Source organism: Podarcis bocagei, assembly GCF_964188305.1.
Source record: "Podarcis bocagei genome assembly, chromosome: 3".
Taxonomy (NCBI): Eukaryota; Metazoa; Chordata; class Lepidosauria; order Squamata; family Lacertidae; genus Podarcis; species Podarcis bocagei.
In genome coordinates, this window is record NC_138127.1 from 63,365,999 (window position 1) to 63,391,832 (window position 25,834).

A 25,834-nucleotide genomic window follows, 5' to 3' on the forward strand; every position below is an offset into this window, starting at 1 on the left:
AGAGCCTGTTGTTCCCTGATGACTAACACATCCCATATTGTATTACTAGACTGATGCAGGAATGGAATGTAAATAGCATGCAGCTGCCCTCTGACCTGTAAGGCCCAAGAAATAAGTAGGTCTGTCCTCTGTATACATTAGGCCACTCTCACACATCCGGTTGACTGAAAACCACTGATTTCTCCCACCTGCTTTTAAGCAGTATTGTTGTGAATATCTGAGCTCTCCCAGATATTGGTGTGTGGGTGCGCTTAAGAAATACACAGTAGTTCTTAGAAGTCCAGATTTGTTATAAAAACCTTTCATGTTGGTGACTTCAGAAAAAGAATTTCATGCGGGAGATGTGAAAATTTCAGGAAAGGTCTGTCTCTAATGTAAGTTTGTCATTAATCACAGAATGATAGAGTTGGGAGAGACCGAAGGGCCATCTAGTCCAACCCCCTGCAATGCAGGCGTCTGCTTTAAAAAACAAAAAGACAAACCATTTAACAACTTTAAAGTGTTTAAAAGCCCGGCGACACCGGGGGCCAATCCCGCCCGTCCGAACCCCGGTGGCGACGACGACAGCAGCGGCTCCTCTCCAAGCTGTTCACTACCCTCCCCCAAAACCCGAAGCGTGAGTGACAGCTGCAAGCCCGCCCTCTCCCCGCCTTGCCTCTCCGCCATTGGCTTCAAACCAGCAAGGCCCGCCTACTTCTCAGCGCCATTAGCCCCGCTCTCCGAAACACTGATGTAATTCTCTCGCCAGTTCTATGGAAACGGAGACTCGGGCGGCGCGCGGGCTTCTGGGTAGCGTGGTTTTCCACCAGCCCCTCTTGCCGCAGCCCGAGAGGGGACATGCTCCTCCTCTGTACTACAATTCCCGAAGTGCATCGGGAAGCAGCGAGGAAAATGAGAAAATGGAGCGGGGCGGGGGCGGTGGAGGGAGCCGAAGGGAGATTATGGAAGCGGGGGTAGGAGGAGCTCGCGCCTGCGCCGACAGGCCCCGGTGGCGCATTTTCCCCCCCATCAGGCGAAGGTGGCGGTTGAGGCGGAAGGGGGTGGGGCTCTGTGCCCACCGCCACACTGGGCTGAGACGGGCTCGCTCCGGGCTGGCGGAGAAGCGGCGGAGACCTCGGAAGGTGAGAGGCGGCGCTGCTTAACGGGCGGGGGGGGGGCTTGCCCCCGCCTCCTCCCCCCTCCCCCCGGGGCGGCAGAAAAGGGGTGTCGGGTTTCCCGGCTCTTCCTGTCTCCGACCCCCGCCCCGCTTGCTCCTCACAGGAGGCTCCTCCCTCCCCGGCTGCTATAAAGCGGAGGCCGCGGGGCCGCCGGGGATGACGAGCAGCTGCGCCTTGGCGGTGGCGGGAGAAGCAGGAGCTGCCCGTCCTCTTGCCTCGGCGTCTCTCTCCCTGGAATGTACCTGTGGGAGGGTGGCATTTATTTATTTGCAGTTGCTATTGATTTTCATTCTCTCTTGAATATTTTTAAGTAACTATTTTAAAATTTATATTGATAATGATCGATGTTTTATTTTTATTTTTCTAAACCGATTAGTGACTTTGTTACAATCAAGCGTGCTCGCTCTCTCTCCCTATACAGTACAGTGGTACCTCGGGTTACATACGCTTCAGGTTAAAGACTCTGCTAACCCAGAAACAATACCTCTGGTTAAGAACTTTGCTTCAGGATGAGAACAGAAATCGCAGGGTGGTGGCATGGTGGCAGCAAAAGGCCCCATTAGCTAAAGTGGTGCTTCAGGTTAAGAACAGTTTCAGGCCAAGAACGGACCTCCGGAATGAATTAAGTACTTAACCTGAGGTACCACTCTGTGTGTGTAGGGTTTTTTTTAAAAAAAAAATTGTTGATTTAAAGCAGAGGTTTCGAACCTTTTCCAGTCTACGGTGCCTTTGACCAACTACATTCTTTCTGCAGTACCACTGTGGGACTCAGGAGACGAGTTATGTCACCCTTTGCCTGCAGAGCTGGCAGCCTCTTACCCTTTTATCGAACACCCTCCCGTGTGACCTGTTCCCTCAATTTCCTCTCCTTGAGAGCTGCAGGTGCCACCCTTGCTCCAAAGAGAGGTGCCTCCTCACATTGCCCCACAAAGGCCTGGGAAGAGGATGCCCCCAGCCTTAGTGGCCCAACGGAGGCTGGCCTAAGGTGAAAGTGAGGCTGGCACCTTACCTTAGGAGGCAGCAGTGTCAGCAAGGAGTGCTGCCAGGCATGCATGGTGGAAAGGCTCCCCTTCAGCCCCAGGCAGGCCTTGCACACAGCAAGCCCAAGGAAGGCCAGTGCAGCATCTGCCTGCCTGCCTGGCCTCCCACTTGCCTGTCCATTCCCAACTATCAAGGGCTGGTGGGATCCCTCACCCACTTGCTTGCTTACTCTGAGCATGCCTCAGTTCTGGCAGCCAGCACCTCCTGGCCCAGCCCTATTGGGACCATTTGCCTGGGGAGCTTGTAGCCAGTGCTGCTGCATAAACAACTGTGCAAGCCTTTGGGAGGCAGAGGTGCAAGAGGGCATTGGATAAAAGAGGGACAGATGCCAGTGTTGCCTGTAGTACCCCAGACCATCCGTCAAGGAACCCCAAGGTGCTGTGGCACACTGGTTGAAAACCACTGATTTAAAGTGTTGTAAAGGACCCCTGACCATTAGGTCCAGTCGTGGCCGACTCTGGGGTTGCGGCGCTCATCTCACTTTATTGGCCAAGGGAGCCGGCGTACAGCTTCTGGGTCATGTGGCCAGCATGACTAAGCCACTTCTGGTGAACCAGAGCAGCACATGGAAACACCGTTTACCTTCCCACCGGAGCGGTACATATTTATCTACTTGCACTTTGACGTGCTTTCAAACTGCTAGGTGGGCAGGAGCAGGGACTGAGCAATGGGAGCTCACCCTGTCGCGGGGATTCGAACCGCTGACCTTCTGATCGGCAAGTCCTAGGCTCTGTGGTTTAACCCACAGCACCACCCGCGTCCCTTTAAAGTGTTGTAAGACATCCTAAACTCTTGGCACTGCAACAACAACAAGAAGTGTGTTTTTATTGAGCTTCAGCGATGCTTGTAGTGTGGCATGGGTGTAGCCTGGGGGGTGGGGGGCAACTGCCTCTTCCCTAAATCAAGGAAATCAATAAAAATATTTAACTAACTGTGGTTCTGCCCCACTAACATAAATCCTGGCTATGCCAATGTAGTGTGGTATTGAAATGTTGCTAGTTTGCAGGAGTTCATCTGTACAAAAGTCTACTGATGGATTTTGCACTCTTCAACATTTTTGTGAAGCTGTATGTAGTGGGGGTGCTCTCTAACCCCAGGTCTTATTTGCCCTTATGTAGTGTGGGCACATATGGGGGATTGACACCCTTAGAGCTATCATAACATAGAGTGCTCTTGAGAGTTCCTGTAGTAGTTCATCATTTGGTGGAGGAAAGACTGAGAAAATACAGTATAAAGCCTTCTTGGAACTGGTTCCTTTGAGTTTTGTCTACACTGCCTCTTTACCAGCCTCTTTATATTTCTTTAACATACCTTGGTTGTGGCATTTAACACTCGTTAAAGAAACTATATTGCTGTCATCCCCTCCCCAAACTTGCTTAACTATTTTAGACTGAAGAGTGTGTCATCAAGGAGCTGAGCTCAACTGGAACTCTGTACATGCACTAATACAGTGTTTCCCAACCACTGTTCCGCGGCACACTAGTGTGCCGCGAGATGTTGCCTGGTGTGCCGCGAGATGTTGCCTGGAGGGAGTCGGGCGAGTCGGGCAGCGAGAGGCGGGGCGGCGAGGAGAGGCCGCCCAGCGCGGGGCTCTCGCCGTCTGCCTGCCTGGCTGCCTGCGAGCTTGGCGGGCAGCGCCTCCGTCCGCAGCGCCCGCCTCGCGGCTCTCATTCCCTGCCCCTGCCAAAGCTCACCCAGCCAAGCCGCGCTCTCCTTCCTGCCTCGCTTTGCTGCCTCCTCCCCCCCCCACCCCCAAAGCTTGGAGGTTCCCCGGCAAGGGGGAGGGGGAAAAATTGAAACTTACACTTTCGTGCGTCCCTCCCGGCGTGACGCTGCGCGCTGACGTCACGGGGCTGTAATGGTGGTGTGCCTCGAGATTTTTTTCATCAAATAAGTGTGCCTTTGCCCAAAAAAGGTTGGGAAACACTGCACTAATACACTGCATGTGATTTGGGCTTGCTCTGAGCAATGACAGCATTATTGTCACCAGGGAAGGGTGGATACATCTTTGCTGAGCTGTAGCCCTATGGCATGACACTTCACTAGCATTCCTTGGATTGCCCCAGAAAACACTCTGCCAGTGTCTTTACGAATATTGTGTGAAACAATCCTTTCAGATCCAGAGAGATAAGATGCCCCCTCACAACACCTATAACTGGAAATGGAGGTGTTGACTTCATGGATGAAAAGAATTGGGTTATGCAAGTTTTTCAGACTCATGTTGCTACAGAATGTTGCCCTAGTACTTCATGTAGATGCTTCTAAGTGTCAAAACTGTTAATGTTTGACAGTTGCCTTATAAGTGTAACAGAACTTGAAGCCAAAAGCTTGTATAATAACTGTTGTTAAATATACTGTGTGTAGTTATTGCCCTCATCTTTTTTCCTAGACTGCAGCTATACTAATACATTGGTATTAGTTTGAATTATTGCAGCTGCTTTTATTTTTATTAAGAATAATAAATCAATGGAACCATGTCTAGTGATAGCCAGGGTGTCTACTGATCTTGGGTGATAGCTAGCTACGTCCTCTTCTTCATGTCCCTCCTCCACAAGAGGTCCGGAGGGTGGCAACACGAGAACGAGGCTTTTCTGCAGTGGCTCCCCATCTGTGGAATGCTCTCCCTAGGGAGGTTCGTGTGGTGCCTTCATTATACACCTTTAGGCACCAAGCAAAAATGTTCCTTTTTAACCAAGCCTTTGGTTGATTGACATCCCTTTTGACGTGTCTGGGGTGTTATTGGATGGCTCTTCTTCTTATTTTGATTATGTATTTTGTGGTTTCATACTCTGATTTTATCCTGTGAACTGCCCTGAGACCTGCAGGTATAGGGCAGTATACAAATTTAATAAATTAATAATAATAAATAAATAATGCTCTCAATAGTTGGGTATCAACATAGCATGAGTTCCTGATATATTGGGGCAACTGCTGGAGGCCACATTGTGCAGTAGAACCCACAACCCCGTTGGGCCTTTGGTCAGCATTGACATCACCACCAGACATACATAGCTCACCTGTTACTGCCACTAGTCACTTCCTCACCCTTCCAACTAGAGTTACTCAGCAGGCAACAGTGGTGCTTTGGATGCCAGCTGAAATATTGCTCAGTTCTAGTATGCACTAGCAGCTGACATCTTCGATTCTTCAGATGTAGGGGCTGTCCAAAGTACTGCTGCTCCCTGCCAGGTAAACATGTCCTACTGGTGTGTGGGGGTGTGGGGGTGTGTGTGAGAGAGAGACTGACTGACTGATTGCAGCACTAGGCTAAGGCTGATGATGGCAAGGGCGGCAGCAGTGCTGGGTGGAGCCCAGGATAGTGCTGGGGGTTTGTCTGCAGCACCTTGATGATAGGACATTAAAGTCTTCTTCTAGGCATGCTTCTTAGGAAAGGTGGGGTAGAAGACTTGCAAACAAATAGGGTATCTAGATTATGTTTTCCTGGCTCACACATAGTTGTGGTCATATTCCACAGATCTTTAAAGAAGTATCTTGAACTCCAGTTTTTCATGATGACCAGCAGCATTCCTTCTCATCCAGTTGGTCGAAGAATCATCCGTAATGGTGAATATGGAACTGTGCTCTATGCTGGCAAAGTTCCCCCTACAACAGGTAGGAAAATGTTTTTTTATTTCATCATATACTATCACTGGATAGCAAGGCAAACAAAGCGATAAAACATTAATTCCTTTTGGTATGTTGCTTCGGAAGGTTAGCATACTATGTTTTGGATAGTATCAATCTTATATAGGGGTTCAATGGAGCCCTTTAAAGTCCTAGCTGGAAATAAAGTTGATTGAATTCAAAATGATACACAAACATTTATTTTAGTGGCGCTGGCACAGCAAAAATGTGTGTCAAACTACCCCTTTCACATTGGCTGGCAGGAGTTGGCTGGGCCTTGGATATGGCTGTGGCTGTCACTGACTGTGATTATGATTGCTCTCCGTAGTAGACAGTTGCTTCCAGTGCTTTAGGAAGAATGCACTGTGAAGGAAAACGTAAATGTTCAGGCCTGATTCGTCATTAGCAAATTGAGCTTAATTTCTGCTTTTGCAACCATTCTGCAGCATGATTTCTAATTTTAGCAAAAACATATTGGAAAATGCTAGATACAGGTAGGTATCCGTGTTGGTCTGACACAGTCGAAATAAATAAAAAAATTAAAAGATTGTCCAGTAGCACCTTAGAGACCAACTAAGTTTGTTCTGGGTATAAGCTTTTGTATGCATGCATGCATCTGAAGAAGTGTGCATGAACACAAAAGCTTATACCCAGAACAAACTTAGTTGGTCTCTAAGGTGCTACTGGAAATTTAAAAAAAAACATTATTTATTTGGAAAATGCAAGTTACTCATGTTATTATACAAATAATATCCAAGAATGGCAAGTACTGATAAAATGGAAGACTATCAAGCTGAAATTGTTGTTAACTGATGTTTTACACAATGTTCATTAATCAGTTCTGATGTCCAGGGTAAATTAGTATTGGGATTAGAAGTAGTATTCATACTAAACTGGTGTCAGCTTTGAGGCAAAAAGCAAAAAACTCATCAGATGGCTTTTTGTTCATTCCTAAACCTTCAAGGGTTTTGGCCTATTAAGCCCAGAGCAGAGAGTGTGGTGTTGATTAATTTTGCTCACTCATGTCACATTAAACCATGCTTTAGCATGTCATGCGGACTCTGCCAGTATTTGTGAATTATATTATGGGCAGATTTCTTTTCATGTTGAGTTTTGCATTTGTAAAAGCAAAGTTTATAATTACTTTAGGATTTTGGCTTGGAGTGGAATGGGACAACCCTGAAAAAGGAAAACATAATGGTAGTCATGAAGGAATACAATATTTCAGATGCAGGTGAGTTAATATTGACATATGCAGTACTTTATTTTAGCAAACAGATGAACCAGAGGATATGGGGACAAGATTGTGTGTATTTATTTCATAAAATAAATTGTAAAAAAAACAAACAAACCTCAAAGCAGCTGTCAAAAAGACAAAACAATAAAGTGAAGAAAAGATTACAATAGTACACTAGAATATACAAAGTTAAGATACCGGGACAGATTAAAATTACTACAGCTCTCTGAGCATCTGAGCAAGGCAGTTGAGTGGGCAAATGTGGGGTGAGGCGCTCTCCTGGGTAAACTGGTCCCAAATTGGTAAGGGATTTATATTTGATAGAAACACCTTAAACCTGGCCTGGTAGCAAATCAGCAACCAGAGCAGATCTCTAGAGCACAGATGTTATATACTGACAAGGCCTGTCAGCAATCATGCTGCACCATTATGCACTAACTGTAGCTTCCAGATCAAGCGTGAGGGAAGCCCCACACAGAGTGCATTGCAGTAATCCAGTCCTGAAGTAACCAAGTAAAGAGGAAGAGGAAGATTTTTAGCCAAAAAAAAAAAAAGACATTTAATATAATGTCATGTTGCATACAAGAATTCTGAATATATGCATAGTATTTTTGTGGCAAATGTTACTAAACTGTTTGAGAAATGAATGAAAGAAGAGTTTCCATCAGCAGTCTTTGTCTTTTTCCTAAAAGCTCTCTTGTTTTAGGCTGTCTGCAATACTTATTATTAGGTTTGGAGGGGCGAAGACTAAGCAATTGGCCTATGAATCAGTTAGAGTCAAGTGTCTCGGTGCCCCTGAACAAGTGTACATTTATTAATTTAGCACAGCTCTGTAGATACAATAATATTGACACCTTGCAGAGCTACTGTAAGGATTGCTGAGAGTGTATGTGAAGCTCTGCAGTGCTGGTAAGTGTGTTTATTGCATTATTATCATACCCGCCTCCAAGAGGTTTAAAGCCCTATGCGGCCTAGGACCCTTGTACCTATGGGACCGCCTCTCCTGGTGTGTCCCGCGGAGGACCTTAAGGTCCACAAATAACAACACTTTGGAGGTCCCGAGCCTCAAGGAGGTTAGATTGGTCTCAACTAGGCCTAGGGCCTTTTCAGCACTGGCCCCGACTTGGTGGAACGCTCTGTCACAAGAAACTAGGGCCCTGCAGGACTTGACATCTTTCCGCAGGGCCTGCAAGACAGAGCTGTTCCGCCTGGCCTTTGGTTTGGACTCATTCTGACCCTTATGTTTCCCTCCCCTTATGGTTTTGATTTATGGGCTACTATTAAAATGAAGCTGCATTTTAAATTGTATTTTAATAAACTGGTGTTTTATTTGTCCATATCCCCCCCCCATTATGTTTTATTGTAATTTTATTGATGTTAGCCGCACTGAGCCTGGCTCTGGCCGGGGAGGGTGGGGTATAAATAAAAAATTATTATTATTGTAATGAATACAAGGGGTTGCTCGTGCGTAAGTTGCCGCCACTCCTGGCTATGTTGCCTTGTTAAACCTTTTCTGTCTGGACAGCCCTTCACTTCGTGGCTGCCTCAGTCGCTAGCAGAATCTGTCAGTGGGCGTTTCTTAAACCTTTTCCAGCATAAAAGCTGTTTGACGCCAAGTCTCCTCCTACTCTCCCTGCGCAGAAGTCTTCTGCGCAGGGAGGGTGTGGGTAGCGGAGGACCCGTGCTCTCCCCGCTGGTGTCCGGCGAGGAGTCCTGGAGCCCTCTCGCCGATTCCCCCATCTGCCCCCCTTTATCCCTGGTGTTGTGCTGATTTCCTTCCCCAGCTGAGCTGCCTCTCTCCCTGCTGGGTCCCTCTCCAGCATCACTTGGGAGCCTTCCCTCCGCCTCTGGCTCCGATGTCAGTTCCCTGACAATTATTATATTAAGAGGCTTACAGTTCTGAAACAAAGGTATTACTAAAATGTCAACAGCAGAAGCTTATTTTTTTGACAGAAAAGTGGTTTATAATTCTGTAATTTTCTATATTTTCCTTCCAGGCACCCCACAGGTGGATCCTTTATCCGTCCAAGCAAGGCAAATTTTGGAGTAGATTTCCTTTCTGCTGTCAAGAAGCAGTATGGATTGAATGAAGATGAAAAAGATGTCGAGGGTGGGACAGAATCATCATTAGCGTTTGGAAGCAAGATCGTAGAAACTGTTGGGTTTGATTCCATTAAAGAAAAACAAATGCAAGTATGCTTTCTCTTGCAAGTGAACAGTATATAAGAATGTCATTTAATGTGTTTCTGGCAGTTAAGGAGGGTACAGAGCAGGGTGGGCTGGGGTGGGGGCAGCATGACCTAGGGAGAGACTGTGTTTGGTTATAGTCTGAAGGTTCCTCACTCTTGCTTTTCACTAAAGTGCTCTATGCTGAGACACCCTTTTCTTGCAGGCAATTGAATACATTAACTGACATCTCAGTAGACGAATGTGCAGTAAGCCTTGCTGGTCCAGAAGAAGAAATCAGAAGAGCATGCCCCAGTATCCTTTTTTTAAAAAAAGAAAACTGCTGAATTAGTTGCTATCAATTCCCACAAGTAATTTTTTTAAAAAATTGTGAAAGGTTTATCTGTTGCACAGTATTGACTGCAAGCTGTGCAGAGGTTTAGAGAAACGGGAAATTGTCTTACGGCAAGTCAGTCTGTTCATCCATGTAGCCCAGAATTTCAGACTTGGAGATAAATGTGCAAAAGTTACTAGTCTGGATAGGAGGGGAAAGATTATTAGCCTGCATATGGACAGAACCCAATTGCAAAAGGTGTTACTCAGAATAAAGTCTCCCTTTATTCACCTGGAAAAACAGTCCTTGTTAGCGATAGGTCTGAATTGGTTTGGAAACACAGGTTCAGAAGGCAGCACTTCTTAACTTTACAGCAGAGGAAGAGGTAGCATAATTAAAATCAATTAGATAAAACATTCTTATTTTTGCAGCTAGGATCACTTAAAGTGAGAAGCATATCAAAATGTCAAAGAATTGGGTGTTCTACTTAGGAATGATAGAAGGAATGCAGATGAGTGAGAGCTAGGGTGAGAGCTATACCTTTAAGCAGTACCTCTTTTCAAGGTGTTTTACTAATGACCTGTTCTAGAAACATTGACTGTAAAAGTAACAAGATGCAGGGTCCTACTACTTGAACCTCACAATTCAGTTACATTTTTCTTTAATGTTCATGCCCAGATGTCAAGCAAATAAGTCTATCGAAAAATCTTTTGTCTTCTTGGAAGGAAGTGATAGGCATTGCAAGCCAAGTTGAAAATCTAGAAATACTTAATCTCAGGTACTTATGCGGTACTTCATATTTCATAGTATGTAAGTGGTTATCAGAGTAGTTCCATTGAAATCAATTGACTAAGTAGGACCAACTTGAGTCCTCTAATTTCAGTGGGTCTCCTCTGACTGATTAAGACAGATATCACTGAATGTATTTATCTTTGCCTTGCTTTATTTTATGTGGTATATTCTAATTTTGTCAAAACCCATGAAAATAACCATTTAAAAGTCCTACCCTTGAATGATGATTGGATTAAAATGGGCACGAGGATCCCTTTGTAGGCTCAGCTGAACTGTCAGTGCTTTGCAAATAATTTGTTGCTGACGTACAATTATGTGTTTTTAAACTATTAATTATTTGATTTTCAAATTAGAAAATAATGTTGAGGTTAGTGTGTTTCGAATCTAGATGTTGGCAAAGGAAAGTTTATTCATTAACATATTAGCAACAAAGAAACTGAAATCCTTTAAAGGCTTTGTAATGTTGATATATAACAGGCATGTCCAACTTGAAGTAGGCTGTGATATACGATCCAGTATAAAAACTGGCAGTGATATACCACCCAGGGATGGGTGCAGGGTGGGTGGGCACGCACCGCCGACTGCTTCCCCTGAGAGGGCAGGGATGTGGGCAGGTGGGCGCTGGCTGCTGGCTGCGTCCCCTGAGATGGGTGGAGGGTTGACAGCAGCGGTAGGTGCAGGGAGGAATGCGCACGCCGCTGGCTGCCCCCACCGCCAGCAGTGTCTCCCCGCCATGGCTGGGGTGGGTGCAAGGTGTTGGAAACACACCCGGGAAGGCTGCCAACTTCCCAAGTCTTTGGGGCATCTTTCCGGTGGTCCTCTCTGGCCGTAAATCTCCCGCAGTCCAGAGAGACCGATAATAAGCGACCCCTCTCTCTTGAAAAGAGCACACTAGTCTTCTGGCTTTTATAATAGCAGAAGAAAGACTCAATCAGTAGCTCTAAACTACTTCATTCACAGTCTTATAATACAGAGATTCCATCAGCATGTTCTGAACACCAGTACAGAACTGCATCACATACAGAAGTGAAACTAACTTCCAACTGTACTCAGACTTCCTGTCTCACGCTCACTCAGACACTCACATGATGTATACAAAACATAGTACAATAATACCACTCGCTGGAGCAGCTCGGATAGATAAAAATCCTAACACAAGATGGGTGGGCGGGCACCGATGGAAGGTGTGGGTGCGCACACAGCGTCAAAACAGCCTGCTTCCCCTGAGGTGGTGGCTGCTCAGGCACGTCTCCAGCAGAGGGGGCATGGCGATCAGCCAGAATTCATCCCAGGATCGACTAGTCGATCGCAATTGACACCTTGGACATGTCCGATATATAAGACGTAAGAATCTTAAAAGTGTTTCATACTTATCCATTCCAAGCTGACAGTAATGTGGAGCAGCATAAAGAATTTAATGTGAATTGGGCAAGGAACAGTGATGCTCTCTTGCTTTCTGGAAAATCTAAGAATCCGGGAGCTGAGATTCCAAACTGGGGGTATCTACACAACATGAGAAATCCAGGATCAGATCTCCCAGAGTTTCTATTTTTAGTTAAGCATCAGCAAGAGGCTCTTATTTGTAGCAGCAGGCGATGTTTTTCCAACACTTTCCCTGTGCTGTTTTCCTGATCTTAAACCTACACACGTCCCAGCTGCCATATGCTCTTCTGGGGAAAACATGGGGAAATGGCAGAAGGGAAAGGATTAATCCCTTCACATGCATGCACCACTGTTCCCATCAAATCTGAGACCCCTTCAAGTGCTTTACACTAAAAATAGAAATATTGGGAGAGTTGATCATGAATCAGATTACTGGACCATGGTTGAATGATTTGCCAGTTGGTTGGCACTTTGCTGTGGCTTACTTCACTGACAACTTATTAACATTTGCACATACATAAAAAATAGTTTGGCTTTATCTATCTCTGAAATACAACATTTGTACAATTTGTTTAAAATATACAGTGGTACCTCGGGTTAAGAACTTAATTCGTTCTGGAGGTCCGTTCTTAACCTGAAGCTGTTCTTAACCTAAGGTACCACTTTAGCTAATGGGGCCTTCCGCTGCCACTGTGCCGCCGCTGCACGATTTCTGTTCTCATCCTGAAACAAAGTTCTTAACCCAAGGTACTATTTCTGGGTTAGCAGAGTCTGTAACCTGAAGCGTTTGTAACCTGAAGTGTATGTAACCCGAGGTACCACTGTAATCTGACTACTTCCAGTTGATACTTAAAATATGAGCAACTCTCAGTTACATGATGGTTACTTTACAGGGTTTTGCATTAAATCAAAGTTGTGTATAGTCAAAATGCATTCGGTACAATGACAGGTGGGATTGCTGAAGTTTTTTTCCTGGATGCCTGCCCCATTTTTTATTTTTATTGCTAAGCGTGTAATGCTGAATGTGCACAAGTTAAATTGCATAAATTGTGAGTTACCTGTATTATCTTAAACATGATAGTAATTTACAGGAATCTAACAGAAGGGTTATAAACTTACTTTGCCTTAAGCACACGATTTAAAATGTGTATTAACCAACAAAGATAATTGATTTGAACTTGTTCCATTCACTAAAAGCAAGACACTTTTTTCTATTTTTACATAGTCAGAACAAAATGAAATTTCCATCTACTCCACCACCTGCTTCAACAACATTTTGTAATCTCAAGACTTTAGCACTTAATCAAACAGGAGTGACATGGACAGAGGTAATATAATTTAATATTGCATTGGAATTGCTTGGTATGACCGTAATCATATGGCTTTGTTTTTGTCACAAAATATTTAAAGATTGTTATGGGTCTTCACTTACAAAATCATTTGTAGTTTATAGGCAACATGAGTTCATCAATACTTGTGTTCATAGCAAAAGCACAAATAAGGAAGGAGATCTTCAGTTGCCTTCAATTCGTAAATACAAAACTAATCTTCCTGTGAGATCCTGAAAAATTATCCCTATCAAAACTCCAGGGGAAGTGCTCATCTTTATGTTAATAGAAAATTTGATTGTACCCAGGCAGTATCTGGCTGAAATATACCCTAAGAAAGCCATACAAACAAGATACCTGATAAAAGTTATTGAGGATGACACAATTTAAGACCTTCACTTTTTTCAATACAGCAATATTGCTGCACATAAATAACTGGTGTCAACAGTACTGCACCATGTGCAGTACAAAATCCTAATAAAATGGATTTTATTAACTTTCACCTAGACAAATCATGTGTGTTTGCCTTTCTAATCACATTTAACTTTGAGGTTCTACTGAAGCCACTGGAACCTATCAGCAAAGATATTTAGGGTTGAGTTGTATGCTGCGAATATTAAAGCTGAAAATACTTCATTGTGATGAAACACTTCCAGTTACGTTTGATAATTGCTTTTAGACACTTTAAACATATATATTACTAAAAAATATAGCAAAACATAGTATTGGCATTTTTTATGTGAAGCATAAAAAGGAAGGCTTCTTAATACCTCTAAAGGAAAAAAGATATTGCCTTATGTTACCTGTTGTGAGACCCCTGAAAGTGGCTTGCTGTAGAATCTGAACAAGGGCATTCATACTAGAGAACTTCCCCAATCTTTGAAATAAGATCTAAGCCAGTTTTGAGTGGTCGTGAAATAAATAAATCTGGTGCTGTTTTGTTCTAATGTATGTCTGTTAAGGTATACCAGTATACAATGTATATAAGATATACAAAATGGTATTTTTGTGCTAAGTGAGGTTTTCCCATTAGGTTCTTTTATGTGCTACTGGGTGGCCAGCTCTTGAAGAACTACATCTTACTGCCAATGACATTTCACTTTTAAAAAGGTATGAGAGTAACTGTAAATGCCATAAGCATTCTTGAATTGTGATATTCCTTATTAGAATGCTGGTTGAACATTTAGTATTATGCCATGCTAATAATTTTGAATAATGGTGCTGAATCCAATTGATTCCTGAATGTTCTAGAGGATTTTCCTGTTGAGAGAACATAAATGTTTTCAGCTTGGTACTTCGTACAATGGGGAATTTTCAATTTTGAGCTCCTCAAGTTGTGGACCTTGGGTACCAGGTTTGGGGGGAAATATGAGACTGACCAGCCATGCTAGTTAGAATGAATAGTACTAAGCTAGGATGACCCAGTGGTCTGATTTGGGAATCTGCTTATACTCCATTCCTTGCATCTTGTAGGTAAATACCTCTAAAAGCTGGCGAGAGCTGGCAACTTTTGAGTTCTTCATCAAGCACAAATTCACGGAACCAATCCTGGATAAATTGTTCTCTGTGATCATTGAGCTTTATATAGCACTCCAGTATTACAGGGGCTAAAGCAAACAGTTAATTCCCACGTCGTATAATGTGGCAAAGGGACAAGAAATCAGTTACATTTCTTAATGTTTTTATTATACTCTTAAATATGATATCTTCCCTCAGACCTATTGATGTCCTACATAACTTGAAATGGTTAAACCTTTCAGACAACCTGTTAACAGATGAAAATCAGCTTCTTCTACTTGCAGATCTCCCAAGGTAAATGTAACACTGTACTATTGCTAATTTCACCGTTTGTGTAAAACTTAACCATGGGTTAAGGCCAGCTGGATGAAGACATGCTAGAGCCAAAGATCTGAGGGGGGTAATTCACAATCTTGTGTCCCCCTCCTGATTTTTTGGTCATGGAAGCTTTAACATCTGTGGTGCACCAGCCATATAGAATGATCAAGAGTTACATTTTTTGCAGAATGTATTGGTGATTCCTCCAAAGAACAGATGTAGTTCTTCTACTTTGCTCTACCACATAGCCATTTCATTTCTACCACGTTCCCATTTTGAAGACAGAGTGTCTGTAGTCTATAATCGATTTCTGTCCATCTCTCTTTTTTTTAAGTAACTTAATGGGATGCCAAGGAAGATGTTGTGCACTGAGCTTAAACCATGTTTTGTTTATACCAGACAAAAACTCCATGAATATTGGCTGCAGCTGACACACTGTGGGCATCAGCAAACTTCTACTCATTCAGCTGGATTTCACCTTCCTGTTGTCTCTTCTAGATGCCCCTAAATCTGTTCCAGTCCCCTGACCTGCCTCTGGAGCATATTTTGAGGGTGCATTGGGATTGGAGGAAGGTGAAATTCCTGTGGTGCAAGCAGAGGTCTGCTCTAGTGATGCAACAGACTGCTTTAAATACAACTTATACCATCAAAATGTGTTTGAATCTATGCCTTGAAGCACTTGCTGCTGCTGGCTTCCAGGTGTCCTTTTCTCTAGATCTGGGTTTGCTTTTCTTACCTTCTGTTTTCTCAAGCAATATTTTCCTTTCCATAATTTTATTTCCATTGAGGAATCTTCTTTCTTTCTTTTTTAGGATTTGATTAATCAGAGCATAGTGCCTGCTTTAATACGTGCTTATATTATATATTATTAACTTATATTTTAACTGCCTTACTCTGACTTTAAATTTCAGATTAGAAACACTAATATTTTCAAACAATGGAATTTCTTCCATACATTTTCCTGATGTAGAATTTGGTAAGTAAACTGAAGGAAACTGAGCACCGTTAACATTTTTCGTGTGTATTCATTTTTCTTTACTATTATCAGTTTATTCATTTTTCTTCTTTTTCTTCTTTGAAGGTTGCAAGACCAAAATGTTCCCTTCTTTAACACATCTTATAATAAAGGACAACAGAATAGCAGAAGTAAGTAAAATATTGATGTAATGCATTGAATTGTGTATAGAAGGGTGGACACTGGTGTCTTATAACTTAACACTGCCTTTTATCTTTTAAACTTTCAAAACAGACCTTCAGTCAATTGAGAGTACACAGTGAAAATGTTACAATGTCAGGCCAGGGCATTTGGCTGGCATGATATTTGTGGCATATACTATGCAAGGGGTTGATGTAGGGCAGGGGTCTGCAACCTTTATGACAAAAAGAGCCACTTGGTCCCGTTTCCAAAGAAAAAAAACCTGGGAGCCGCAAAACCATTGCAACATTTAAAACAAATATATCTCCGGAGCCGCGATCTGACAGCGGGCAGGAAGGTGATGTCGGGACGGTGCGTGACTAACGCATGCACCGCCCCCATGCGACGTCACAGCCAGTACAGTGCCCGCCACAGTGGGGAGTGTCGGGGCGCACAATGCGCCTCCTCCCCTCGCTAGTATCCGCCCCGGAGCCGCGGCAAAGGTGTAAAAGAGCCACATGCGGCTCTGGAGCCGCGGGTTGCTGACCCCTGATGTAGGGACTATGCACTGTGTATTGTATCCATCCCTAGACTGAAATAATAATAGAGTACCTTCAAAATCAAGAACTTTGCTTTTGTTGAATAAGTTGCTGGCTGTTTTTTCTTAGCAATATGAACTGTACAATATAAAATGTAAAGGATTTATCTAAGTCATAATTAGAGCAGAGCCATAGAAACCAATGGACTGAAATTAGCTATGCCTGTTGATTTCAGTGAGTTTCTCTGGGTATGAATTTTGTGTGTGCGTGCACACGCGCACACGCGCACACACACACACTATTCTTGTTTTCATTAAGCTTTTGCTATGGAGCAAGTACCACAATAACAGTAAGAGGTAACAAATTAAGTCACTGCCTCTATACACAGCCTATTGAGATTTTGAGCCCCTGATTGTTGCAAGCTGATTTCTGGGTTAGTTTAAGAAAAATCCGAGCAATTTCCTCATTTTAGTTCCCTTTGCCAGAAACAGAAGAATAGAGTTAAAACTGCTTCAGAATTATGACTCTTTAGCTGTAGAAGTTGAAATATACTAGTGTGAGACCAAGCAAGATTTCTTTCCCCAGCTTTAGGGTTTGCTCTTAGTTTCTAAGCATTATGTAGATAATTAAGTGAAATAGCATGACTTACTTGTGTTTAATGTAATACATTATCATTCCAATAGTGGCCATTATGAGAGCCTCGTGTAGCATTTAATATGCAGCAGAGGAAATTTTTGTTTCAATGTTGGCATATTTTTTCCATTTTCTTGTTTCAGTGGTCCGTTATCAATGAACTTGATAAACTACAAAAGCTTCAATCTCTAGATTGCCGGAATAACCCTTTAATGGATATAGACAAAAACACAGCGACTGTGAAGCAGCTTATTATTGCCAAAATAGGCCAATTACGTTTTTTGAACAAGTCTGAGGTATGTAGTTTCTTTTCAATTAGCAGCGCTGAGGAGCGTGAAAAGTGTTTCTTGTGCCTGAGAACTTTAGACACAAACCATAACATGGAATTAATTGTTCTTGGTGTGATCAGTTTTCTCAGATGACCAAAAATGTGATCCGAAAGAAGAGACTTCAAAAATAAGCTTCATCTTTTGATTGTGTTGTTGACTTTTTGTGAATTTGGGTTATTTAAACTTGGATGCTGGAAAAGCATCCCATTGCTGAAGATTGTGTAACTTTTGACAGCACACAGAACAGTTTGCACCAGTGTAGCAGAAACAAGGCAAGGGTAGCATACGCCTACTGCAATGTTGAAATTATATGCAGTAAACCGGAATTTACACGTGGGTTGCATTCTGGGGATCGCACCTAAAGCCAAAATTGCATGAAGTCAAAGCACAGGTTCAGTGGTGAGTGAAATTGCCAAAGCCCCCCCCCTTTTTTTGCCCAGGTGCCTGTCCCCTTACCACTTAAAAAAAATAAAATCATTTGTCAAGCATATAAAGCTGAATGCGGACTAGTTAAATGTGGGCTTACTGTAAATACGTTTTAAATCTTAGTATCATTTGAACCATGCTGGTTCTCTGCATTTCTGATTCATGTAGTTCTGTACCTTTTGGTACTGTACCTTTTACTAAACTGGGTGAAGCAGCAGTAAACCACCCAGGATATTCTGTTGCTCAGGGTCAGCAGTTGTTATACCCAATGCTGGCTGTTTCCTTTGGGGTTGATGCTTAGGGCTGGGACTTAAGACCCCTTCTTTCTATGGTAATCAAATGATGTTTATAGGTACCTCAAATGAAATTCGCTTACCTTTCTTTCTGTGAGATGGTGGGCTAATAGTCTCATTACAGAAACTCTGGCTTCAGGCACTCCCAGGGCTTGAGAAATTTGCCTTATTTTCTTTTTGCCACGTTACAGACTGTTTTCAGAAGTCCTTTTAGTGTACAGCAGCAGTTTGTAACGTAGCAGGGGTGAGTGCTGCTTGAGAAATCCAAAGCCCAAAAGCCATCTATAGTAGAAAAGGAGCTGGAGCTGTGTTAAGTTGTATCATTTGCTAATTTGAAAACCCTTCTGGAGTTGAAGCCATTCCCAGTTGCTTACATGAAAAGACCCGGCAGTTTTCATGGTCCACGTTACAAACAGAAATGACATAAACTATAGCCTTCTGATCTTATACACTTTTCTTTATATAAACTGGTAACGGCTGTTCTGGTGATATGTTGCAGAAATATGTCCTTGTTTTGTCACAGATCACCCCTCAGGAAAGGAAAGGAGCAGAACTTGACTACAGGAAAAAATATGGCCTCGATTGGTTAAAGGCTGGTGGTAATCAGGATCCAAACAAAAACAATCCAAGTGAGGAATTCCTTGCTGCTCACCCCAGGTTCCAGTTACTCTGTGACAGTAAGTAGAAGGGTTTTTCGTCTAGCTTTTTTACTTGTTTTAAGATGGCTGCCTGCCTTGGTATAATCCTTTCACAGTTCTGTAAGGAAGTGCATTCTACTTTCTTGGACATTCTTGGAGATGGCAGGGGAAAGCAATAATCAGTCTGGGAATATCATCACCTCTTGCTACAAGCAGGGTCAGGTTTCTAGGCAAAAAGTAGAGTGACTATCCCTTTCACTATTCCCCTGGGTTAGTTGAATCCGGCCCAACACTTCCACCACTTTCCAGCATCTTTGAGCTCAGTAGTATCTAGCCCACATCTTTCAAGGATGGAGAAGGGTAGCCTGTCTGCCACCAACCTGAAACTTGACTTGTTTCCTGCCATGGGAGAGGGAGGAGAAAGCATATTGGCACGGAACATATCTTTGCAGCTTCAAAGAAATGTGGCCCTCCGGTCATCTCTGTTTGGCTCTCAAGACTCTACAGACCATGCCCATCCACAGGCCATATCCTTCACCAGCCCTGCTGTGCCCTCTTTGGTTGCTTTTGCTTGGCTGGTACATGTCCTTGAACTGCAGTAATACCTTTTTGTTGCCTGGGGGAGATTTTGGAGGTGAAGCTAAGTAGAGACCGCTGGCTTTTGCTGTAGCTGGAATGTAGCCTGCTGAAAAAGGTAAAGTAACGTCCATTCTTGCACCCACTTTTGCCTCTGGCTCAACGCAGCACTGGCACGCAGCTCTCAGAAGGTTGTCCAGGAAGCAATGTGGCCCTCATGGTCCAAGGTTTCCTGCTCCAGTCTCTTGGAACTACAGCACAGAGAATAAAACTCAATAGTCTTTATTTTTGGTGGGGCAAAACCCAGTTGCCAGCATTATCTGGAATGCCAAGTGACTACATCTTCCTCTCAGTATCCTTGCAGTGTAACCTGTCTGTAGCCAAGAGGAGATGCTCTCCCAGCAACTGCTTCTCTCTTGCACCCTGGCAGAATTCATAACATAGAATAATAAAATATTGGCTTTTCTGATCCTCATGTGATATGTGTTTGCAAGGTCAGTCAGTGTAGGACACACCTGCTGTGCACATGAGCTTTTTGATTTGAGCAAAGGTTTGATCAGGGCTTATAAGTATGTTCTTTCTGGTAATGAGGGATTCCTGGGTGCGTGGAAGCTTTTAATACCTTTCAGATGAATGTGCTTATGAGCTCTTTCAGACCTTTCTACATCAGATCTTTTTCTTCATTGCTCCCCTTGTGTAGCCATTAATGCCCATCAGAAATGTCTGAACCTTTGAGAAGTTGCAGCCCCTCTTTTACCTGCCAGCATGAGCGAACCTACCCACAAGACTAATATTTTGTTTTAAGCATTAAGTGAATTGCCATTCTTGTCATTTTTCCGTAACAGAATATGGTGCCCCTGAAGATGGAGAGCTGAAAAGAGAACAGCCCTTCTCACTAAAAAGTCAGCTGTTGGGTAAGATATAAGGCCAAACTAAAGAAAAGTATTTAAAGAAGTTTATAAGGCTACAGTACAGTATTTGCAGAGCAGGTGACTTTTTTAAAGAATGTCTCAGTTATGATGTTGTACACATCCCCAACAGACTATTTAACTGATGACTCCTCCCCTCCTCGCCGTATAGCTTCTGCAGCCTTAAACCAACAAGGATGTGGGGTGTTGAGATCATGATTCCTATTACTACACATCAGGGGTATGGGACCTGTCTCTCTCCAGAGGATGTTGGCCTCTGTTGGCATGGCTGGAGACTGAGGGTGATGTGTGTTGTCCAGCAACACTGGGAAGGTTGCATGTTCTGCATCCCTGCTATACAAGCAGCATGTGATATTACAACTATTACTTGAATCTAAGTTTAATATTCCTCAGCACGCTCAGGATTCCTGGTGAGGCCAGAGGTTTTTTAAAAATGCTTTCAGATGGATGTGCTTATTTTAGAGGGGAAGGAATACTCTTAGTGTATTTGGTAACAAGTAGGCATGGTAACATCCACTTTCCCCTGACCCAAAGACATTTTAAATTCTGCTTGTACCGTTGTGGTGTGACCCAGTTATGTCAAGCAAAGTTTCTCAGTTTCTTGGCACCCTGAAATTGTTTCTTAGGATATAGTCCTGCCCAGGTATTGTAACTTATAAGTATTGATCTATTGCCTTTGGACTTGCCATACGCTTTTCAGTGTCAAGAATTCTTACACCCAGCAGTGCATTAGGGGTTAATTGGAAATAGGCATAAGGTTTTTTCCCTTGCCTATAACTAATATACATTGTATAAAACGTTAGTATTACATCAGCTTCTCACTGTTCTTTATCTTCTAAGCTTTGACCTTTAAGTGTCCTGACAGACCTGATCAGAAGCCCATAGAGAAGAAACTGCCAGGTAAGGACAAGAATCAGTGTTGATTTCAGGCATGATCAAATCCTGGCTTAATAAGCGAAGATATTCATGAGTTCTGTGCACCAACATACAACTCATTCAGGTGACTAGGGAAACCCAGGAATCCAGAGTTAACTGTAACTTCCCATTACATGGGAACCAGGGTTAATGGATTCTACACAAGCCAGCTATGGTTTAAAGTTAGCTTAAGAGTCCAAGCTACTTTGAAAGTCATAAACCATAGGTCCAATTTGGCATGTAACGGGTAATTTAGTTAACTGTGGCTCCCTGACTTGTTTCTCAGCTTGCATAAAGCGACTGTATGCTGGTGCACAGAACTTAGGTATATCATTATTATTTATTAAATTTATATCATGGCATATTAAGCCAGGATTTCATCATTTGACATAGCCTGTTGTTTCTGCGTGTCAGAATTATTTTGTGCTTCTTGGCTACCTCATATTTAAGTGCTTTCACATAAAGTTCTTCAAGGGTACATAAAACACTATCCAACAAAGTTAGTTGGATTACAGCAAGGATTTTTGTTGATTTAACAGAACTTCTCCCTGTGCATCCCCATCTCCCTTCCCAAATCTGCCCCAGAAGATTGAGGGGAAACCCAGAACAGATTTAAGAGATGCTCAGGGAGAGGACCTGACCTGTAAGTTCTATTGCGCAGCCAAAAGTCCTTGCATTAACAGAACTATTTCATTGGATACCACCCAGTTTATTGTAAAAACGCATTGAGAAACTAGCCTCATTCTGCCTTTTTGAAGGCAGCAGAATTATCCTCAGCCTGCACACTGATGTAAGAAGCATCTTTAAAAGAGTACCGTATTTTTCGCCCCATAGGACGCACTTCTTCCCCTCCAAAAATGAAGGGGAAATGTGTGTGCGTCCTATGGGGCGAATGCAGGCTTTCGCTGAAGCCTGGAGAGCGAGAGGCATCGGTGCGCACCGACCCCTCTCGCTCTCCAGGCTTCAGGAAGCTATCTGCAAGCCCGGTGGGAGTACCCGCGGGCTCACAAGGCTTGCGGACAGCAGCTTGCAGCCCCCGCGAGTGTCCGCAAGCCTTGCACGCCCGGCAGGAGGTCCCACCGGGTGAGCGAGGCTTGGGGCGGCAGCCTGTCGCCCGAAGCACGGGGAGCCCTCCGGAGGGCTCCCCCTGCTTCGGGCCAGTGTCTGCAAGCATCGCGCGCCCGGCAGGAGGTCCCGCCGGGTGCGCGAGGCTTGGGACGGCAGCCTGTCGCCCGAAACACGGGGAGCCCTTCGGAGGGCTCCCCTTGCTTCGGGCGAGTGTCTGCAAGCCTCGCGCGCCCGGCAGGAGGTCCCACCGGGTGCGCGAGGCTTGGGGCGGCAGCCTGTCACCCTGAAGCACGGGGAGCCCTCCGGAGGGCTTCCCCTGCTTCGGGCACGGGGAGCGCAAGGCTTGGGGCGGCAGCCAGGGCTGGGGGGGGGGATAATTTTTTTTAATTCATTTCCCCCCAAAAAAATGAGGTGCGTGCCTTATAGGACGAAAAATACGGTATTCCTTTGAAGCAGAAGAAGAGAAATTAGGCTATTGTAAATTTTTTACAGCGTACCCTAATTAGGATCCTCCCCACCCCGTTAGGTTGGATGACTGCTTAATACATTCAAAACTTCAGTCTAGTTGTTCAAGTATGTATTTTGATTAAATGGTGAATCCTCTTAAAGCAGCATCTGCTTAATGGGGAGTATTTGTGGGAAAGCTAAATAGATTAGGAATATATGCAAGATTATCTTTTGTGTAAGATAATCGGCAACATTAGAGGGTGGTAATTCCTGTCGTTATTAGAATACAACATTCAGAATCAAGATTAATTTCTGCACCTAGAGGGTGCTGCCTTCTTAAGAACATACAGGGCCATCATTTTCTTGCCTTATGCCGGCTGTCTGGTGATCTTGTTTGGAGGCATTAGGAGCAAGTATCCCATGTCTTCAGTCCTTTAGCTTATATAAAACTTAAGGCTGCAATTCTATACTCACTTAAATATGATCGAACTTTAATTGGACTTACTTCTGAGAGACACATATAGAACTGCAGCGTAAAGTATTTATACTTTTGGGTCTGCAAGCTTTTGCATGCTTACGTGGGCTTTACTTATGAGTAAACATGACAAATAATACCAATTTATATGCTAGCTTTTTGTTAAAGCAGTAAAATAAGTTTGAAAGGAAAATTGCATATTTCAATACCATGTCCTGTTTTCCCTTAAAAAGCCCAGTTCTCTGCCCTGCTTCAAAATTTTACACCTTTAGTACTTACTTGATGAAACAGCATAGAGTAGTCTCTGCTGACTTGTTACACTGGAGTAAAGCATTTAAGCAGCAGCTTACACAATTACATACAGGTCCCAAGTAAAATAAATGCCAGTGTAACAAAGTGGAAGTATTTTTCTGGTGGACGGGGACACACAAAGCCAAGACCCATTTCCATTCTTGTGTAATATCCCAGTGTAGGCAAAACTGACCTGACTTTTGAATCTATCTTGTGGAAGAAAAAATAGCATATATTCCATGGATACAAATCCCATCATTCTCCTTGGGAATTTCTCAGTGGGGTAGCAGGAATACAGTTTAACACACTTGTATGACCCATGTGATCAAATGATCTTAATGAATTTGAACACTGTATTTTGAAAAGTATTTATTCTAAAATAAAAATCACATTTATCACAAGTTGCATAAAATATACAGCTTTTCCAAAAAGTTAATAGAAAAATATTTTTCTAAGTACATTTTGTGACAATAGAGTAACTCACTATTGCTGTGCCTTCAGATAAAGCTTTAAATGAAAGGGGAAGGGGATTACCCACAATAGCCAATATCTTGCATTGCTCAAATTTAGAAGATAGTTTTAAAAAACTAACTTACTCCTTCAAGTCTCATTACAAAAATACACCTCCATGTTCATATGTATTGGTTTGTAATGCAAGCACATAAAGCTAGTGGTAAACTAGAACTAATTAATATATACGATTTTGGACCTTGTCGTAAGTTCCTAGAATGACAATCATTTTTTGCAGAGGGAAGAGCTTCAGTCAAAGTACAAAAGAGCAAATGCCATAAACTAAGTCCTGAAGGTCACTTAGGTCAGTCAGTGTGTTGTATACATATACTATAGAAACTCCAATTTGGTTTATACTTTTTATATTATTACCTTTATGTCAAACTGAGGTGCTTCTGCTAATTGCTTCAAGAGAGCAACTTCAGGAAATCTACTTAAATGCATTAAAAGGTAATTATTTGAAGTTGATCAATTTTCTTTTCCCTATACAGAGTCTATGACTATCCAGAAGGTTAAAGGATTGCTGTATCGGCTACTTAAAATCCCAGGTTCAGAACTGAAGCTATCCTACGAAAGTTCTAAAGTAAGCTCATGTTCATACAATACAGAATACAATTTGTCACACTGCTACTGTCAACACTGCACTCTAACACTATTGAATTATTTGATTCCTGTAAAGGACAGTAACCATAACCATAATTTTAGACCTTGTTCAGCTTTCTTTTGAGAGGTAGCAGCTGCTTGATCTCACATCTTTTGCCTTTTTAAAAAAGTTATGCAAGAATAAAATAGTCTAATATCTGGATCTTTTCTTATCCTAGATGAAAGGCAAGGAATTTGAACTAGACAATGACCTAAAGCCATTGCAGTTTTACTCTATTGAAAATGAAGACTCCATTCTAGTCCGATGGTAACTGCTGCCTTCACAACTTTCAATAAACAGTTGTATGCTGCTAGCAAAGCCTCTTAACACGTCGTATGTTGATTTTTTATAAACTATTTTCTGGAAGAACCTTGATATGAAAAATGGAACCCTTATTTACTAGACAAATTACCAGGTGTACTTTGTTAATAAATTTCTCTGTAAAAACAGTGCCATGCCTCATTGAGAAAAGGTAAGCTTTAGCCAACTTAATGGAAATGCATTTAACCCATGGTTTGTGCTACGCTGCTAACTTTTAGAAGTGGATGGGACTATAATAAATGCTACTCTCATTATTATAGATATAATCATAAAATCTAGAGAATTAAAAACTGAGGTATTCTCATTGTCCACCTGGCCTGAGGGCACTGCTTTACTAGCAAGCATAACACTACTAAGTAAACACAGCTACTTACAGCACAATCCTACACCATGCCTGCCCCCCACCCGCTCAGTGGGGTATAGGATCGCTGCCTGAGTGCTCCACAGTCACCCCACCACATGGGAGAAAGGACCTGCTACCCTGATTCCTTCATCCACCGGTGCAAGGAATGAAGAATGAAGGAATGAAGAACTGCAGCATTCACCATCGTTCTTTAGTAAGTGGTAGAATATATAGTGCCCATAAGTGGAATACTGGCACACTAACTTATGCTTCCCTCCTGCATTGGCACAGTAGTGTGGGCCTCATTACATACTTATTTTTACAGTAGTACACTTACATTCCTAAGGCTAGACTTAAATCCTTGTTCTTTTTGCATATTAATGCATGAGAGGTCAAGCTTATCTACATCTGTCATTTGCTAATAA

At 43.0% G+C, this 25,834-nt stretch overlaps 1 protein-coding gene across 2 annotated transcripts; it reads left to right on the plus strand.

Moving 5' to 3' along the window:
* The first annotated feature begins 797 nt into the window (after positions 1-797).
* Positions 798-25,826, plus strand: TBCE (tubulin folding cofactor E). Of its 2 annotated transcripts, XM_081186220.1 has the most exons (17): positions 802-1,121; positions 5,674-5,810; positions 6,972-7,056; positions 9,057-9,248; positions 9,452-9,540; positions 10,238-10,337; positions 12,960-13,062; positions 14,096-14,172; positions 14,779-14,874; positions 15,810-15,874; positions 15,980-16,044; positions 17,349-17,501; positions 18,777-18,930; positions 20,313-20,381; positions 21,237-21,296; positions 24,594-24,685; positions 24,924-25,826. In XM_081186220.1, the coding sequence occupies exons 2-17, from the start codon at positions 5,708-5,710 to the stop codon at positions 25,014-25,016; spliced, it is 1,596 nt and encodes a 531-aa protein (XP_081042346.1). In that variant the 5' UTR covers positions 802-1,121; positions 5,674-5,707; the 3' UTR covers positions 25,017-25,826. The 2 variants fall into 2 exon arrangements, with proteins under 2 accessions (XP_081042345.1, XP_081042346.1); XM_081186219.1 differs by having other exon boundaries at positions 798-1,121; positions 24,594-25,826.
* The last annotated feature ends 8 nt before the right edge of the window (positions 25,827-25,834 follow it).

Excerpts from the sequence above, each read along its gene's own strand:
- TBCE (XM_081186219.1), top strand. The coding sequence starts at position 5,708 with ATGATGACCAGCAGCATTCCTTCTCATCCAGTTGGTCGAAGAATCATC. Across the intron at positions 9,541-10,237 it reads AATCAGAAGAGCATGCCCCA|ATGTCAAGCAAATAAGTCTA; the intron begins GTATCCTTTTTT and ends GTTCATGCCCAG. Across the intron at positions 17,502-18,776 it reads GTTTTTTGAACAAGTCTGAG|ATCACCCCTCAGGAAAGGAA; the intron begins GTATGTAGTTTC and ends GTTTTGTCACAG.